The 19,552-nt window shown below is 35.1% G+C and overlaps 2 protein-coding genes across 2 annotated transcripts in view; both read right to left on the bottom strand.

The window, feature by feature from the left end:
• LOC127853047 (uncharacterized) overlaps window positions 1-19,552 on the bottom strand; it is a 57,684-nt gene that overhangs the window by 23,847 nt on the left and 14,285 nt on the right. The window lies entirely within an intron of this gene.
• On the bottom strand, window positions 2,639-4,358 carry LOC127853037 (uncharacterized). The gene is made up of 3 exons (XM_052387173.1): window positions 3,763-4,358; window positions 3,365-3,559; window positions 2,639-3,075 (listed from the first exon to the last, which is right to left on the bottom strand). The coding sequence occupies exons 1-3, from the start codon at window positions 4,275-4,277 to the stop codon at window positions 3,000-3,002; spliced, it is 786 nt and encodes a 261-aa protein (XP_052243133.1). The 5' UTR covers window positions 4,278-4,358; the 3' UTR covers window positions 2,639-2,999.

The following is a 19,552-nucleotide window of genomic DNA, read 5'->3' on the forward strand; positions in this document are numbered from 1 at the left end:
ACACGCCTATAAGCATAACTAATTGGTTTTAGTTCAGAAATTAAAGAACCGGCATAGCTGTTGTACGAGTTTGTGTTTTTTGTCTGATTTTCTGGCTGTATAATACATGTTATTCAAAAAAAGTCTTTACAAATTACTTCAATAAGCCCAACCGTAGATTATTTCTCATTTATATACAGTTATTAAGAAGTGATCAATATTTACTTACAGCTGGTGTGTGAACGAAGTGGATGTCAACATACTGATTATCGCAGTATATCCATTATACCTAATCTTAACATCAATTTTAATGAAGTGCGATGCTTAAAAAAAATCAATGTTAAATACAAACTATCCACCATCAAATGTTCGCTCAATGACAGAGGTGAACAAGCTGTGGCACAACTAACTCATGTGAACCTTAACCCATTTATGCCTTGCGTCTAGAAAAAAAGGCATTGGCAAACAGCGTAGACCCAGATGAGACGCCGCATGATGTGTAAGAAATATTCTAAATATATAAATACATATACTTGACATCCCTAATTTTGGAAATAAATTGATCCAGTTTAAAAGGATGGGAGAGTCCACAAGGCATACATGGGTTAATCCTTCATGTTCGTTTAAGTATATATCTTGCGTTTTCGTTTAAAAAACATGACATCAACAAAATAACGTTTGTATAATGATCACTATTAAACAAGATACAATTTAAAAAAAATGTTATAATTATTCGGTTCAGTAGATGATAGCAGGTTATTAATAGCATAGCAATGACATTAATAATGATTATGTTCAAGTTTCGAACGAAAACAGGATCTTGCAGAAATTTACAAGTTAAAAGCATCAATATTCAACACTTAGTAATAACAAAATGAGTAACAATATACCCTTAACTAAACACGCATTTCACAAGTTTTGACCAACCCAACAGTTGTTTGTATACTATTTTCTGATTTTACAAAGATATGTTTATTGATTTACTGTTACTGACAAATATATGTTGCTGCAGTGATTGTGCCTTTTTGTACAATCGACTGCAGGCCTTAAATGCCATGGGTATTTATAAATCGACCTTAACCCATTTATGCCTAGTGGACTCTCCCAGCCTTCTAAAATGGATCAATTTACATATTTCCAAAATTAGGAATGTCTAGTATATTTATTTCTATATTAAGAGTATTTCTTTAAGAAATTCCTTTAAGCAAACAGCGTAGACACAGATGAGACGCCGCATCATGCGGCGTCTCATCTGCGTCTACGCTGTTTGCCAAGGCCTTTTTTCCAGACGCTAGGCATAAATGGGTTAATATCAACACGCAAACCTCAAGACAAAATATTGCGCCCTATACATGTATACACATTATCATGGACACGATGGTAAAAATGTCATCACAAAGTAATTCCTTTCAATTGTTTTTTGACGGAAACACAAGTGTTATGTGTGATTTTCTCATATATGTGCTACGATATGTAAAATGATTTGCTATTGCTAGCAAGAGTGTTTTACAGCAGTGAGCAGGGTCATTTCGTAGTTATCGACTGCACGCCTGTGATGCGATGAAATTTGTTTACATCGAGCTTCATATAAAACTCCAAACCTACAGATATCGTTGTCAACCACAAGACAGTCTATTGCGCCAGCTGAACATATTGTCGTTGTAAAGACAAGTTATTTACGTACTTTCTACATATTATTATGGTTAACCTCAAGTTTATAGTAAATTGCGTCCTTATACACATCATCATGGTAACTATGATAGCAAACATGAAACCGTTTGACAGTCAACTGCGTTATGTGTACATACCATATTAGAAACCTTAAAACAGTTATTTGCGTCTTAAATACATATTATCGTGCGTCACTAGTGAAAATAGTAATTTTTCAGATGACTCGTGAATTCAAATCGATAATCAATCGGTTTAACAAATATCATCTATTTACTTTGAACTTTGATTTGCTCTAAGCTCTATTAAAAATCAACCAAGCCTATCTATTTGAAGTATTATGAATTGCGCATACCAACTCCAAATACTCGTCGCCAGGAATAGTTAATAAATCATGTTTAATTGCCGAACTGGAACAAAATATTGATGTGCTTTAGCGCAGTTTGATCGGCTCAAGATTGAAGTTTTCAGATGGGTAAACTATAACTTACTGAAAATGATAACTGACCAAAAAAAAGCTTTTCAGATCAGCACTTATAAAAAATTTGCTCTAGTAACAAAATGAAGGGACATTTCGCAAGTTTCACTGGCTAATTTATGCGTGCCCACATGATATGTATCGCGTGCTCGCGTCATGACTATCGAGTTCGCACGTAACAACGTTTGCGTAAGCAGTCATTACTACATGTACCACATGGGCACGTCATAACTTTCAAGTGCGCACTTATTAACTACCGCGCACGCACGTAATATAGACCGGTAAATACAATATTTAGTATGGTCAGTTTATGCTTCCGTTCGATCGATAAACTTTTTCTTTAGTTTAGTTAGTGTCCATCCAATCTTACGAGTTCACATGTTGTTTGTATATTTAAATGATGTGAAGGGAAGGGGGGGGGGAATCGATGACTATGGTAAAATACGTGTTTAGCTCAACAGTTGCCATTAAGTATTATGAGTTTTGTAGATTGTGTTCTTTTATCGTGTTTTAAATCATATCATTATTTTCAAAAATCAAAAGTAAGTTTATAAACCTTCTTTTATTTGACAGTTAAAATAATGATTTGTGTAATAGACTGATACACATACATGCATTATAACACTCAATCGCGTGTATATACAACACCGATACCAAACATTCAGCACAAGTACAAGCATTGGATCACACATGCCTTAAACTCTTCACCACATTTATAGTAGACTCTACTTTAAGAAAATATATGTAAATACCACCGATGCATATAAATATTATGGCTAGAAGTGTCCAGAACAGAAACGCGTGATTGAAGAAGTACCAGACCACCTTCCCGTCCCAGTGGTGCCAGGAGCTGTCGTGGTAGTGCACAATATAGTCACGGTAGTGAGGCAGAATGTAGAACTCGGACTTTCGAGGGTAGTTCAAATACCGGCCCCAGAAAAACATCGTTCCTGAAAACGTTGTATAGTTGTCAAAGGTAAGTCTTTTAATCAGTAACAATTGGTAACTAAATTTACAATTGTTACACAAGGAGGGTGACGATCAACTACTTCGAAGGTCTTTTATTCTGCAAATTTAGCTACGAAACTCAAGGATTATGATTATGATTATGAATTGCAGCTTAATGTGAAAGTATTTTGTCGCCATTTTGTCATTCGTTAGTGTTTCTTTAATAATAAATGCTAGCTTCAATTGCTTATTTTAAAGATATACAGGATCGGTATGCAGGATAGTCAGTACCTATGGAGAACATGTTGGTGGCGTAAGGGAAGACGAACCACCGCTTGGCATGCGGAAGTGCCGGTCACGACGCTCCACATAAATGGGTGACGCGGCGTAGCGGCGAAGAAATCGTTGGAGAAGCCAACGGGGTCGGTCATCCGAACGACGACGGTACTTCGATTCCGCTCGGCTCCCTCCCTGATTGCTTCCAGGCTTAATTAAAATCAAATTTATCGCTGAGTAAAAAGAAAGATAATGTCACGGATCTTACTGCGAAGTTCTTGTTCTTGATATTATGACTATCATTTACTGTCATTACCATTTGTACTTTGTAGTCATACATTTAATTACAGATAATTTACCAAAATTCAATAAAATATAACTTAATTATATGGTAATAAAATAATAATATTTACCCTTGTATGCATTCCATGTCCATGTCTAAGTAGAAGCCTCCATAGTGATATATGAAGAGATACCGTGCCATGTCCACCCTCCATATCCATTTCTCATAGCTAAGATAGAGGTTCAATAGCTCCGGGTAGTCTTCGTTAATCAGTTTTAATACACGCTGTTCATCCCATAACGTGTACGCATAATCAGGGTTCTGCACTCGACATGATCGCTGCGTATTCTGCAATCGCACCGGAAGTTCACTGCTGCCATCTTGAGGGTAGTACACCTGGTGAATATGGCGAGGAAAGCTGGCGATCTGAGATGACTCCGTAGCTGCGCCACGACAGCGGTCACATTCCGTGTTGTATATATTGCTTTGAAATACAAACTCGTTAAGCAAGTAACTAAATATTGACAATAAGTAAGTCACAAAAATAATAACAAAAAATGCAAAGATAAGCTTCAAACAAGCGCACGCATTTAATTTCTTCCATTTTTCAACATAGAACGAATATACATTTCCTAAATGTCGCATTTTTTTTAATAGCTTTCGTACTGTTTCAACCAGGTATGTGTATTAACGGTATCCATGCATACATCCAATAACGGCGAAAATATGCTGTCCCGGCTTATATCCAGTCAGATAAGCCGATAATTATTGATTTTATCGATAACGCGTAATAGCTTCTCGTTGTTAACCGAGATGATAGTTTACCTTGGTAATTTAAATCCCGATGGTCACGTCATTTGTTATTCAATATTTAAAATGTTACCCATTTTAGAAAGCTGAAATGCTGCTCTTTCTAAATATCTAATTTTATGTCAATGCATAACATATTAAAAAAGATATGACGAGTTGAACACAACGTAAATGACATGACGCCTGGACGATGATCGCTCCGCCCACTTAATCACGTGGCTCAGCGGGTACCAAACCTAGACAAGCTAATACCAAAATTGCTTCTTTGCCTATATACTGCATATAGATTTACGCGATATTCCGGATGATTTTTATGGACTTTTTGACATCATATGACACTTGTAAAAGGGGTTTGTGTCATGTAGTTATTCTGCAAATGCAAAAATATACGTTTTTAGAGAACATCAGCTATTTATAACGGGTTTTTCGGTACATGAAACACGCTCTCATACGCTTGCGCGCTTACCGAAATCGAACCTGTTACTACCTATAATGGTGGTATTAGCAATACGCGCTTACCGAAATCGAACCTGTTACTACCTATAATGGTGGTATTAGCAATAAATTAACACTTATTCACCGGCATTTACCCATGTTATTTACGAAAATATTAACGAAACTACCCGCCCCCCGTGTATTTGGTACGAAATAGCGCTTTAAAACTGGGATTTCTGTGAAGTTTTACGCGCTTTCTGACACCGAGTGGGTACCAAAATTCCCCACGTTATTACGTATAAAAGTGATATTAATAAATTTAAACATTGCTTATGGGAGATTTATCAATCACTATAATTAAAAGTGCAAGACAAAACAATCAGTTTGGTCACTGTCTGATATAAAGTAGCGTTGTATGAAGGGGAATTCGGTTAAGCTACCAGTATCAGACGCTCGCGCAGGTACCGACTTACCTAAAATTACCGCATTTATTGGTTATATCAGTAATAATAACTCGTATACATGTACAATGGCATTTATCGATACGTTTTTATAAAATAGTAACATAAAATGGTTTTCACTTGTTTCTGACACACTAACAAACTCGATTTATAACGAGGATTTCGTTAAGTTACGCAAAGTGGGTACCAATATTCTCTATTATTTTACATGCACACGTGATTTAGTTCATACTTAATAATGCTTAGTTATTTCCTATATGACTGACATTTCCAGTTTTTGAAATAAATTAATGTTCTATAAGGGGGATCTCGGTAATTTTACACAGTGAAGCTTCCACTCGCTCTTATCAAGACCGCATTTGCGCGTTGGAAATGGTATACATTTAATTAATCTAACTTAACTTTCTGGATACCGAATGTCAGAGTTACATAAACCCATACACCGTTTTTGCCATATTTCATTTCCGTTTTTTCGAACCAAATAAACGAAACTCGTTGAAAAAGGAACTAGGCATTCGATCTCCAAGTGTGGATTAAAAGTGTGGTGACACCACATGTCTGCATATGTGTAGATACCGTTATTAAGATCAGATATAACGTGTCACCTTCTAATAACATGTATAATGGCAATAAAGTGCATTACTATCAGAGTAATAAAACACAGCTAGAATAAGGCTTCGTACTGGGTTTTATTTCTCTTAAAGAATTGCAGATACACCTTGCTTCTATTAATCACATAGTAACTGATAAAACTATTAAAAAACATAAACTATTATGTGATGATCAGATCGATAACATAAACTATTTAAATCTGCTAGTATATTCGATAATAAGATATTTTAATTGTCTTTGACAGTGTTGACGTTCAGTTGTTCGTGGGGACGACCGCATGCCTTTATCCATCTTTTACACTTCTCAAGATCTCTTTTCGGGTTTGGAAACGATATAAATTCAATGCCACCAACTAATCTTTTAGGATATCGATTGTCCGAGTTACATAATCCCCATTGACACCGATTAACCGTTTTTAATCTACGTTTTTGAAAGAGGAAAACAAAAGAAACTCGTTGAAATAAACGTCAACCTAGACATGGCTTGTCTAGAAAATGGCGGACAGTTCGTTGCTAACTCGCGCGTCCGATTAATCGATCGCTGATTGGTAGATCAATTCTTAGATAAGGATTTGATTGACAGGCGGCGTCATGTCAATTACGGATTGTCTTCCAACTGCGGCTGAGTTTCGGGTAAAAAATATCGTCACCTTCACTGTAAATATATACTATTGCTCTGTAATTTTTAGTCAGAAATTTAACAAATAACATTCATTAGAAAGTTTATACATTGGCGGTTTTTTTCTGTTATTTTCTCGACCGCCCGATGGACCATTTTCAAAATATTTTTTGTAAACCAATAAAAAAAAGTCGTGGCCTTAGTATAGTTCTACATAAATAGCAACACTACGGCTCTGTCTCGCTTCATTGAATGTTCTCTATATACAGACAAACATCACATAGTGTCGCTATTACACTAGCAACCATAGCCACTGCGAAAACAAAATACGGTGACATTTTGAAATGTCTTTCTCTTTGATTGTTTACCGCAGACCTTTGCATTTTATGTGGATACGCTTGCAGCCGATTAACACAGTCTATTACGACAATGCTTCCACAATACCGGTACTCGATCAACATTTGGTTGCTTAAAGGCGCGTATCAACGATTAGCACGTTATTTTATTAATTGAGTTTAGAAAAGTGGACAAGAATATATTTCGTCTGTTAGCCTTGTACTTACTTTGGTACTTGATATGTACTTAATCATACATTAGTTATTACTGGCATCAAACAAATCCTCTACGGTAGCATTCGTTAAAAAAGTATTGCGATATAATGTTATGTTGAAAAGGAACATTTTAAACTGATTATAGTCAGGATGTCGCCTTAGATGTGTTAAGTTATGGTGAGGGACGGATTTCTATGAAACTCCAAAGACTTTATGAAGATATCGCATAATAGTGTTTGACATTATTTTTCTTTCATAATATTTAAAGTGGTTAACTGGCAGCTATATCGGTCTCATTCCGATATATATATACTAATACATAGTGCCAGTCACGCGGTCTCGGTAGTTTTCAGACTATACTTACGAGGTCAATATAAAAAACGGGGTCTGTATACAAGCCCGTGTTCTAGGCACCTTTAGTTATTACTATGAGTGGGATGCAGGGGAGGTAATGCAATCAAATGTCACAATAAGGTTATAAATCGAAAACCACAATCACGTCTGAAATTGAAATGTTATATACCTCGCAATTAATTTCGCTATATATTTCATTGTATAAGACGTTAAATAAATGACGTATTTATAAATAATAATATATTAGGTGCCCCTATATACCTTATTTCGTGTTTATATCGGATAAAAAGGGTATGGAGATACATGTGTTTAAACTGGGAACCCCATGACCTATTTCTAAATCAGAGACCCCGTAACTGGCCAACTGTTATGACATATAATTATGATCATAAAAAAGGCTGTAAAACATGATATAAAAATCGTTTGTTTAAAATGTGACATAAAACAAAACACGCTAGTACACTGTGAATGAACAAAAACTGTCACGTGACCACAAAAGTCAACGTCAGTAGTCATTTTATGACAACAAACAGCCGCGCAAGGTACGTTTGTTTCCAATATCTTTGCTGATCATCCTCTGACTTTCATACGACCCAGTGCAGGCAATATGGCATGCATATAGCTTTCGATCGGTATATCACGCGTTTTGTGTGTTGCTCTGGTTTTCGAGAACACTTCAGATATTGGAAAAAAATACCTTGCGCGGCTGTTTGTTGTCATAAAATGACTACTGACGTTGACTTTTGTGTTAATGTGACAGTTTTTGTTCATTCACAGTGTAGTACAATAAGCATCGCATATTTACACAATATTCCCTATCTATACAAGTTATTTTGTCTGGTGACTAGTATATTATGACACGCTTTGGCACTGTATTTAACGATTTCGTCATTAGATAATATGTAACAGATTTTGTTATCATCACTATACTCAGTGAAATCCGAAATTTATTTCAAATATCTCTATGAACAACTTGTCTCTAATATCTTCGTAGAGATTACATGCCATAAGTACATGATATTCGTCTTACACTTGGTTTAGACAGTTAAAACAAAAACGTTCATTTGGTACAATTACTTGATATCCTCCAGTTTCTATTTTAAGTGGTGCTACACCACACCGGAATTTAGCAAATGCACTTCTATGGGACCTAGGTATAATATTATTTTTAACATAAGACTCAGTGTTATATGTTTGCTTCAACAGCTTATATGTTCTAAGTTTGTTTCCTCCTCTGCCATGAGCAGCTTGTTCTCTGTTTATATTATTTAACAAAACAGCCTTATAGTCATTAAATAGATCATCAATACAATGAATGAATAAATTTGAATGAATAGGAATATTTTGTTTCTTATTGTGTTTCTCATAACATTTAAAACGGCCGACAGGTTGTGATCCTGGAGTTGCATTACCAGAAATGTAAATGAGCATTTCTTTATTAATATTGTGCATGTTTGTTGTAATTCCAGTTCAAATATGTTTAACAAGAATGGTGATCGCGTTGTCGCATTGTCGCCGTCGTGCTATCGCATTGTCGCCATCGTACTATCGCATTGTCGCCATCGTACTATCGCATTGTCGCCATCGTAATATCGCATTGTCGCCATCGTACTATCGCATTGTCGCCCTCTGGATTTTAATGTGCAACCACGATGGCCTAACGGTATTCCGTACTATTCCGTAAAATTTTACATCATAAAGAACAACTTACCAATTTATCCGCTGTACAAGTGCCTTTACAAATACTGACCACGACCTCTTTATACTTTCGGCAGGAAATTATGATATCAATGTTGATGTTAAAAAGAGACAAGCTGAGTATGTGGTTGCCGGTGTCGTTAATGTCAAGACTATTTGTAGATGTTGCATGACGACAAGGATATTGTTGCTCCTTGTATTTTAAAATTGGTTAGATGTTTTAACTCATTATAAACTCAATTATTGAAATCTTTTTTAAAACATACACTTTACGCCGAATTTGATTCAAACTAATTATACAATCAGAAGTCAGGTTCTTTAAAGCCATTTTAAGAAGGAAAAGATTTAATACAAGACATTAATAGATCTGTTACTGTTTTAAGCTTTACTCATGTATAAAGCATGTTTATTTCATTTTCAGATTCACGTTTGATAAAAAAAAAAAAACAACAAGGAAATGTCTCGAAATCAATGCTTTGATATCCAACTTGTTTTACTGAAATACATTTCTACTTCTAATGCGTTATCGCATTGTGAAGAAAATCCACTTGTCAAGTATGTTAACCTCATTTCCAAAGAAAACACTCTCGAGTAATTATTAAACCCGGATCGGCAAACTGCTTCATGATTTAACAGATGTGTGTCTGTCAACTACTACCATCAACCACTGGCATCCACCACTACCATCAACCACTACCATCAACCACTACTATCAACCACTACCATCAACCACTACCATCAACCAATACCATCCACCACTACCATCAACCACTACCATCAACCACTACCATCAACCACTACCATCTACCGCTACCATCAACCACTACCATCAACCACTACCATCAACCACTACCATCAACCACTACCATCAACCACTACCATCAGCATCTACCATAAACCACTACCATCACCCACTACCATACCGAAACAGCCGCATCTATAATGAATAGAAATACTGTTAAATGTTAAATACGTCACATGATACTGTAACACAAAGTTTATTGTTCAGCCTTGTTAATGCTGCGTTAATGTATCAGTGTAGTTGTATAAACGTAGATATTTAAAACAGGTTAAGCTTGACTGCGAGATCAGATCGACCCGACATAGCAATTACAGTGCAAGATACGGCCTATGAGGGACGACTGACCGCTACAAGCATGACCTTCCGATGCTTCTTGCTATGTGTATTTAATCACATAGTTATTTAAAAAGATAAATATTTGCTCAGCATTTTTGTTAATGGAAACTGTGTATATACATAGAAACCCAAATGTTATAGATTACTAGTATTTTAATTAAACAGAAAGTAAGTTAAAGAAGCCGTCACCACGCTCGCAAGTGTAAACATCATACAAGGCTAAACGGCGTTCATTGTTCTTTAAGCTTTTCATAAATTGCCTTTGTGGCATTTTTTCATAATTCAAAGCGAGTATATGACAACCAAGCCATATGTGTATTTATTAACAAAACAAATCAACACTCAAAATGTACGACCGCAATAAAAAGATTTTTAAAGTTTGATATTCTTATCGAAATGTCAATGCTGGCGCTTAAATATATAAAAGAACAAATAGGTGAAAGGAAAGTGGCTAATACTTTATAGGTACATTTTATAAAGCACATTGTTATAATAATTGGATGCAATAAAAATGCCCAATGGGTAAAGGCTGAGCGAAGCACTTAAAGATAGCTATAGTTGAAAATTGTCCGTGTGTAACCTATAGCGCAAAACCGTTCGATTATTCGGTATCGATTGCTTCAACACGGCCTCTTTCGGACAAACAAAGAAGCCAGCAACAGCGTTTCATATCTCCAAGAGTTTCAAGAATATTTCATATCACATGTTTAATACAGTATAACTCTGTATATATTGGTTTCTTATCTTAACTAATAAAACGTCTGGCACGGGTTTGTTGCCAGACAGTATCAACCACTTAATGTGTTGTGTATTTTGTAATGTGACATGAATGAACTTCGTAGGCAAATGGGCGCAAATATAAATATGATTTTCTTTTCTAACAATGTGACTTTTTTGAACTCGGCTTTTGGACACCATATATAATATACTTTTTCCAATATAATTGTGTCATTAACACGCACAGGCAAATAAAATACCACTTAACAACGAAATTTTCAAACTGTTACAAGGCCCCAGATAAATATTAGGGAAATAGGGTTTTAATTTAGTCAAATTTAATTGAATATTAAAGTTATAAGCCGAGCAGGAAATCGGTTAGTTGTGTAATCACGTTGCTTTTACTGTCTTTTAACGAATCCAGTTGCATTTTGTCGGCAACTGCATGGGAACATGTGTGTTTTCGGTGAAAAAGGGCACGTCCAGTGTTCCACAATCTTTCAGCAATAGACATATAGTACGTTTCATATCTTGTGTATATATAATACATATACGAGGGTTATTTTTTCAAAATGTGTGTTTTTGTTAATATTCGTTGTTGAAAAGTCAAACCATACACAATAGGTGTACATTTAACGATCTGGAACCCCTGGGGTAAGCTCGGGGGGGGGGGGGGGTAAGGGTCCTGTGGGGGGGGGGGGGCAAATTTATGATACTGCTGCCTGTGGCTTTACAAATACATGCACAATTAGCGACGCATTATGTCAGATTGAAAACGCATGTCTTCGTCAATTATTTGGTCTGACGCTTTATTTAACTTTTTGACCGCTCCGTTATCCATGCGCATGCTGAATGAAAGCGTCGCCGTGTTATGATAATAATTTCAAAGTTAAGAGAAAATTCCGAAAACGAGCAAAGCATTTTCGATCGAAGCTATTGCATCGTACGCATCAAATTTGACGAATTTGCGTAAAAGTCAAATTGGTTGCGTTTTCAATACGCATGGTATTGTATTTCTTTGCGTTTTAAAGCATTTTAATAGGGTGAAAGACGCAGATACGCAGCTTATCTGGGGCACTGTCAACTATTGTTTGTTAAAGTGATATTATTGGCATTTTCACTGTAGAATTGAGCTCAAAAGAATCAACAGGTCAAAATAATTAGTTAAAATGTGGTAACTGACCAATAATCTACAACGCATCTTGCTGCCAGTTGTTTATAAAAAAAATATATATTATTTTCGATATTTTACATGACTCACCCAGTCCTCCAAGCCGAAATGATCTGTAAAACAAAATTGTGTCTTTGTGTCGTATGAACGAATCTGCATGAAAACTACATTTTAGACTCCCATCGTACATCTAATAATTTCAATCGTCAGTAGTCAAACGAAAGTACGGTTGATATTCAAATGGATTATTTTTCTCTTTGCGGGATATTGTTTTAGTATGTTGATGCTGCATTAACAAATATAAGTGTATATGAAGTGAAAACACCAAAAATTAACAACGGTTGCGATAGACACCTTTATACTGTTAGATGCATATGATATTACTTTAATAACTATTTTAAAACATTGTTTTGAATTAACCAGATTTACTGTAATTATAACTGTGATATTAAGGTAAAGCAGGGACCTAAACAAACGTAAAGGTCCCTGGGTTAAATTATATTAAGTTTAAGCTACAAAGCTAATTTCCCATTCCAGGGGGGACTTACAGGGGCCTTTTAACATATTTTTGCATATTTTGATGTTAGTCATTAAATGCTTTATTTTGATAAATGTAAACTTTGGACCTTAAAAGCTTCAGTGAAAAATCAAGAAAAAAATTTAAAAAGGGAAACAAATGTAGCTCGCACCGGGGCTCGAACCAGTGACCCCCGGAGTCCTGGAGTAAAAATGCATTAGCCCTCTCGGCTATTCTGCCGAGTGTTAATGTATGACGTATTTTATACCTTATATAAGCAATCTTCGTAGTTTCGTAAATTTAAACGACAACAACAAAACTCAAAATTATTAAATCGTTTCGCGTTATTAAATCGTTTCGCTTTATAATTTTTAGGTTTTTAAATCGTCATAAGATGCATATAATGGCTATATTAGACCATGGTAAATGTCCAATAATACTCTTTCCTCACAAATATGTTAACTAAAACGAAAATTTGCGAATCTTAAATAACTTTTTTTCAATTTTGTCAAATTACCAAACCGTGAAAAGATCCCTTTAAAGAAAATAACATCATAAAATGGTATGAACAAGAATTATGTTACCACCTGCGATTAAAGGGGCCTTTTAACAGATTTTGGCTTTTTTTAACTTATTCATTAAATGCTTTATATTGATAAATGTAAACATTGGATCATAAAAGCTCCAGTAAAAAATCAAGAAAAAAATTAAAAAAAGGAAAAGAACATTGCCCGGAGCAGGTTTCGAACCAGTGACCCCTGGAGTCCTGCCAGAGTCCTGAAGTAAAAACGCTTTAGCCTACTGAGCTATTCCGCCGAGTACACATTCTTGACGTATTTTATACCTTATATAAGCAATCTTCGTAGTTTCACAAAATTTAACGACAAAAACAGAACTCTCCAAATTATTCAATCGTTTCGCGCTGCAACGCTTTATAATTTTATGGTTTTAAAATCGTCAAAAGATGCATATAATGGCTATATTAGAGCATGGTTAATGTTCAGTATTACTGTTTCCTCACAAATATCATAACTAAAACGAAAACTTACGAATCTGAAACAACTTTTTTCAATTTTGTCAATTTACCAAAGCGTGAAAAGATCCCTTTAATGGCGCCCAGCGCTGAACCTTGATAAAAGCAAAGTCTCCATTAAGACTGTATGTGGGTTTGTTGTAGTAAAATTTAAGCCGCTCCAATCTCCACTGGGGCTCGAAATGGAAAACGAACATCGATTGTCATTTCTCGGTGCAAAACCAACGAGGGAGTTATCATTTGTGCATGTGCGACCGGGCCTTTTTTCGAACCGCACACAATGAACCATCCAGCGACCAGCATATTTAAATTAAAACATAAATATATAATGTTATAATATGTTTAATCAAGTTTACAATATTACGCAACAATCACGAAATGCGATTCGTATACAAGCATGCATGCGAGTGGAACAATTAGTAAACGTTTCTGTACGGATTCAACAGTTCTGGTATTGGAAGTATGAGATATTGGTTAGATTTGTTAAATTGTTCCCATTTAATTGGACGGTCAGGTACACATTAAAAGCATCTTAAAACAAAATAACAAAATAGCAAACAATAGGAATTCTGAACGAAGCCATGTTTACCAACTTGTTAAATAATGTAATATTTTATAGTTGATTATTACAATGCATGTAAAAGAGTCCTTTCATACAAGAACTGCTCTGTGTTAATCTATTTATGCCTAGCATCTAGAAAAAAGGCCTTGGCAAACAGCGTGGACCCAGATGAGACGCCGCACGATGCGGCGTCTCATCTGGGTCTGCGCTGTTTGCTTAAAGGAATTTCTGAAAGAAATATTCAAAATATAGAAATAAATATACTAGACATCCCTAATTTTGGAACTAAATTGATCCAATTTAGAAGGATGGGAGAGTCCACTAGGCATAAATGGGTTAAACAAGCGTTGTCTCCGTTATTATTAATCGAACGGTCACGAACACATGGGGATATTGAGTCGTACAAAACAGTGCCTGTATACATACGTAAGCTTATACAAGTATGGTAATCTTTGACGGCAGAGAACATGGAGAATGTTAAAGTAACATTAAAATTTACACTAAGCGTACATCCACAATCCAAAGCTTCAATTTGGCTATCAGTCTAAAACGTTGACCCATACAAATTAGTGTTTCATCCAAGCGTTGGTATCCATTGTTAGATAAACCCGCTGAAAGTTTTCAGGCGAATACATGCCAGCTATTAGAAGTAACCTATTTTGTTTCATTTTCAAATTGTACAAGATTATACAAGTCGCGGTGACATTCCGTTGAACTTTATTTAGTTGTACTTGATATTAATATATGACAAGAACAATCTTGGAATAATACGAGTGACATCCAAAACTTATTTATGTTTCAATGCGAAATCCTACGAAAATTGTATAGCAGTTTGATCAAATATTGGAAACGTCAACTGATAAAAAAGTTTATTTTACTAGTATTTAACAGAATTAACGGCGGTTAAAACATGTACAAAAATTGCACCTTCATTCATTACGTTGCCTAGTGTGAAATTTATTTACCAGGTCAAAAAAGTTAATACTCAATTACAGTAAATAAATACTTAAGAATGTGCAAAGGCGAACTAGTGATTTCATGGTAAGAACCCTTTTATTCTCATAATATAAGCGTCACATCGCCTAAAAATTACCCTTTTTAAGGACAAACACTATCCCAATCTTAACTCATTTTAGTCGAGTTGTATCAGATCGATAATAACGGCTAATATCCAGAGGCGTCCTCTATCACAAACAGAATGGTCCTTTCAAAGACTTTCTTCAAATCAACATATTATTCGCAAATAATGAGTCGTATTCTGAGAAAACTGGGCATAATGGATGTGCGTAAAGTGTCGTCCCAGATTAGCCTGTGCAGTCCGCATTGGCTAATCAGGGACGATACTTTCCGCCTAAATTGGATTTTTGCTAAGAAGAGATTTCATTTAAACAAAAAATACCATAAAAGCGGAATATGTCATCTCTGATTAGCTTGTGCGGAGTGCACAGGCTAATCTGGGATGACACTTTCCGAACATACATTAAGCTCCGTTTTCTAAGAACGCGTCTCTAGTAGTTTTCAGTAACGAGGCTCGTTCTGGGAAAACGTACTTCGTACATGTTTGTAAAGTGGCGTCCCAGGATAGCGTGGCCTTTTAGCACAGGCTTATCAGAGACGACACTTTCCGGTTTTATGAAACTTTTCGTTGAAGGGAAGTCTCTTCTTATTGAAAATCATGTGAAGGCGGAAAATGTCGTCCCAGATTACTGAGGCGACATTTTTTTGCAGATGTATTAAGCCCAGTTTTCCCAGAACGAGTCTCATATGTCAAATAGCGGATGATCATTTGTCCAGGACACGACTGGCAAAAAATAGCATTTGAAATTATGTTCAATTAAGAATAGCTTCATGTCACAATATTAAGGATTACAAAAGAACCATTTGTGAAAAATTAGATCTAACTTTTCACAACGGTTGAGAAAGGAGTCCTAAGATCGTATAGTCAGACAATATAGATTGGTGGGCAAATGATCCAGCGGTGCTCTTTTTTAGAAGGCGGTATGCATCGTCTATCGCGTTCAGTCTCCCCAATCACGGATTGAAGAAGCGAATGACTTTCCTCTGGATGAGCTTGATGAAGGAGCGCGGCACTCGGGACTCCATGATCTTGCGGTACTTGTTCTCCTCGAAGGGCGATAAAGCGCATCATGTTGGTCAGCAACATACGGTCCTGAAACGAAGCAGTTAACATAGTAAAACGTGTATATTATATTATATGAGCGACCGTGACGACCGAGTATAGTCTGATAGCAAATTGGTGAATGCTTCAACAAAATCGAAGGAGTCATATTATTGCGCGATGGCCAAAAAGGGAAGATTACACATCGGCGAAAACTAATTGTAATTGTTTTACGATAGTTTGTGACTTTGTATGCAATACATTTTCCGAATCATATTAAAAACATATGAATTTACTTTGAGATTTGAACTTTATATTACAGGCTGTGACATACATGTGCTTACTAATTTACTTACTTACTTGCTTACTTGCTTACTTACTTACTTACTTACTTACTTACTTACTTACTTACTTACTTACGTACTTACTTACTAACTTACTTACTTACTTACTTACTTACTTACTTACTTACTTACTTACTTACTTACTTACTTACTTACTTACTTACTTACTTACCTACTTACTTATTTACTTATTTGGGCATGCGACTACACAAAATTACGTAATGGCAAGCAATGGGGTGTAAATGACCCATTTTCTTCACAAACGTATATACAATAATAATAATTCAATATAATAATCTTTTCAATTATCTTTTTCAATACTTATACAAAACCGAGTCTCTATAAAAGCATCAGTAATTACTAAACAATAAAATATATTGATTATGAACACATAAATCTAATAATTTCATAGACACCTAAAACGTGTGAACAAATTTAATTTCACGTATTAGAACATGACGTTTAAAATATTATTATTAGTTATGCGAAGTAATCACAGAGTTCAAGATATGTTATGACAAATGGAAATCGATAAAGATGTTTGGAAATATTTTCGCTTTATTTACAAATTAACATTTCATATATGTAATAAATACTTCAAACGTAGAGTCAGCAAGGCTGTACTACCCACTATGCGTTAAATACTCGTTTTAATCATTTAAAACTTTTTCAATGCAACGCATATACACGTCAATATTCTTATTTTGAAGAGGCTATAAACGATATTTGTATCAACACTTTGGCTTTCGCAATATTAAACAAAACAATAATGCAAACCAACTAGAATTGTTAAATAAACGCAATATACCAGTTTTATTGGTGAAATAAATAAAATACCGGCATATCAATTCGCATTTGTTACCAAAATAACAATTGTGTTTTTGTGTCATAAAAGTTGAACCGATTAATTGGAATTACAAAAAAGTGTAAACGTATTTCGTACAATATTTAACGAATAGTCCACTGTACAGAAGAAGTTATTTACAATGATATAACAATCATCGCTGTTTTGATATTATTTATTTTTAACGTGTATTTTCGTGTTTTTTTTATTCATAAACGTTTTATCTGTTTTTCACTACTAAAAGATCGCATGTCCATGTCCTTGCTTAAATTTAATGTTCTTTTTTTATAAATACGCATGACAATCGCCCATCTAACAGCCATCAAACAAGCCCCAGCACGTACTAACAACTTGTAAAATTGATTTCAAAACATCAAACATTTTAGGTGTGAAATACAAATATTTAAACAAAGGTTTAGACCATAAAAGCCCTGCCTGAGGCTTGTCAACTACTTTATAGTGTAAATATTTCCAATAGTTTTCGTAAGCAACTGTTCGCTGATAACTGCTCAATTTAAAACCCTACTTCAATTAATTTATATTTCAATTTTCTAATAATGCGAGCACTTCAATATTAAAATGCTTATTATTCATCTCTGTAAAGTCGTCAGTTATTTATTTGTTGTGTAGTTGTAACGCGTGTTCCGATTAACCCCGGTCTCCCCCACATGTCTCAAACTCTGGTACAATAAATAGCAGAATAAAATATACAGTGTGACGCGTATGTTTGAATTAATAAGTGAACATTCAATACAAACTATCCACCATCAAATGTTCATTGATATTCGCTCAATGACAGAGGTGAACAAGCTGTGGCACAACAAACTCATGTGAATCTTAACCCATTTATGCTTTGCGTCTAGAAAAAAGGGCATTGGCAAACAGCGTAGACCCAGATGAGACGCCGCATGATGTGTAAGAAATATTCTAAATATATAAATACATATACTTGACATCTCTTATTTTGGAAATAAATTGATCCAGTTTAAAAGGATGGGAGAGTCCACTTGGCATACATGGGTTAATCCTTCATTTTCGTTTAAGTATATATCTTGCGTTTACGTTTAAAAACATGACATCAACAAAAGAACGTTTGTATAATGATCACTATTAAACAAGATACAATTTTAAAAAATGTTATAATTATTCGGTTCAGTAGATGATAGCAGGTTATTAATAGCATAGCAATGACATTTATAATGATTATGTTCAAGTTTCGAACGAAAACAGGATCTTGCAGAAATTTACAAGTTAAAAGCATTAATATTCAACACTTAGTAATAACAAAATGAGTAACAATATACCCTTAACTAAACACGCATTTCACAAGTTTTTACCAACCCAACAGTTGTTTGTATACTATTTTCTGATTTTACAACGATATGTTTATTGATTTACTGTTACTGACAACTATATGTTGTTGCAGTGATTGTGCCTTTTTGTACAATCGATTGCAGGCCTTAAATTCCATGGGTATTTATAAATCGACCTTAACCCATTTATGCCTAGTGGACTCTCCGATCCTTCTAAAATGGATCAATTTATTTCCAAAATTAGGGATGTCTAGTATATCTATTTCTATATTTAGAATATTTCTTAAAGAAATTCCTTTAAAACAGCGTAGACCCAGATGAGACGCCGCATCATGCGGCGTCTCATCTGGGTCTACGCTGTTTGCCAAGGCCTTTTTTTCCAGACGCTAGGCATAAATGGGTTAATATCAACACGCAAACCTCAAGACAAAATATTGCGCCCTATCATGGACACGATGGTAAAAATGTCATCACAAAGTAATTCCTTTCAATTGTTTTTTGACGGAAACACAAGTGTTATGTGTGATTTTCTCATATATGTGCTACGATATGTAAAATGATTTGCTATTGCTAGCAAGAGTGTTTTACAGCAGTGAGCAGGGTCATAGAAAAACAAATACAAA

This window comes from Dreissena polymorpha, chromosome 1 (genome assembly GCF_020536995.1).
Source record: "Dreissena polymorpha isolate Duluth1 chromosome 1, UMN_Dpol_1.0, whole genome shotgun sequence".
In the NCBI taxonomy this organism is placed as follows: domain Eukaryota; kingdom Metazoa; phylum Mollusca; class Bivalvia; order Myida; family Dreissenidae; genus Dreissena; species Dreissena polymorpha.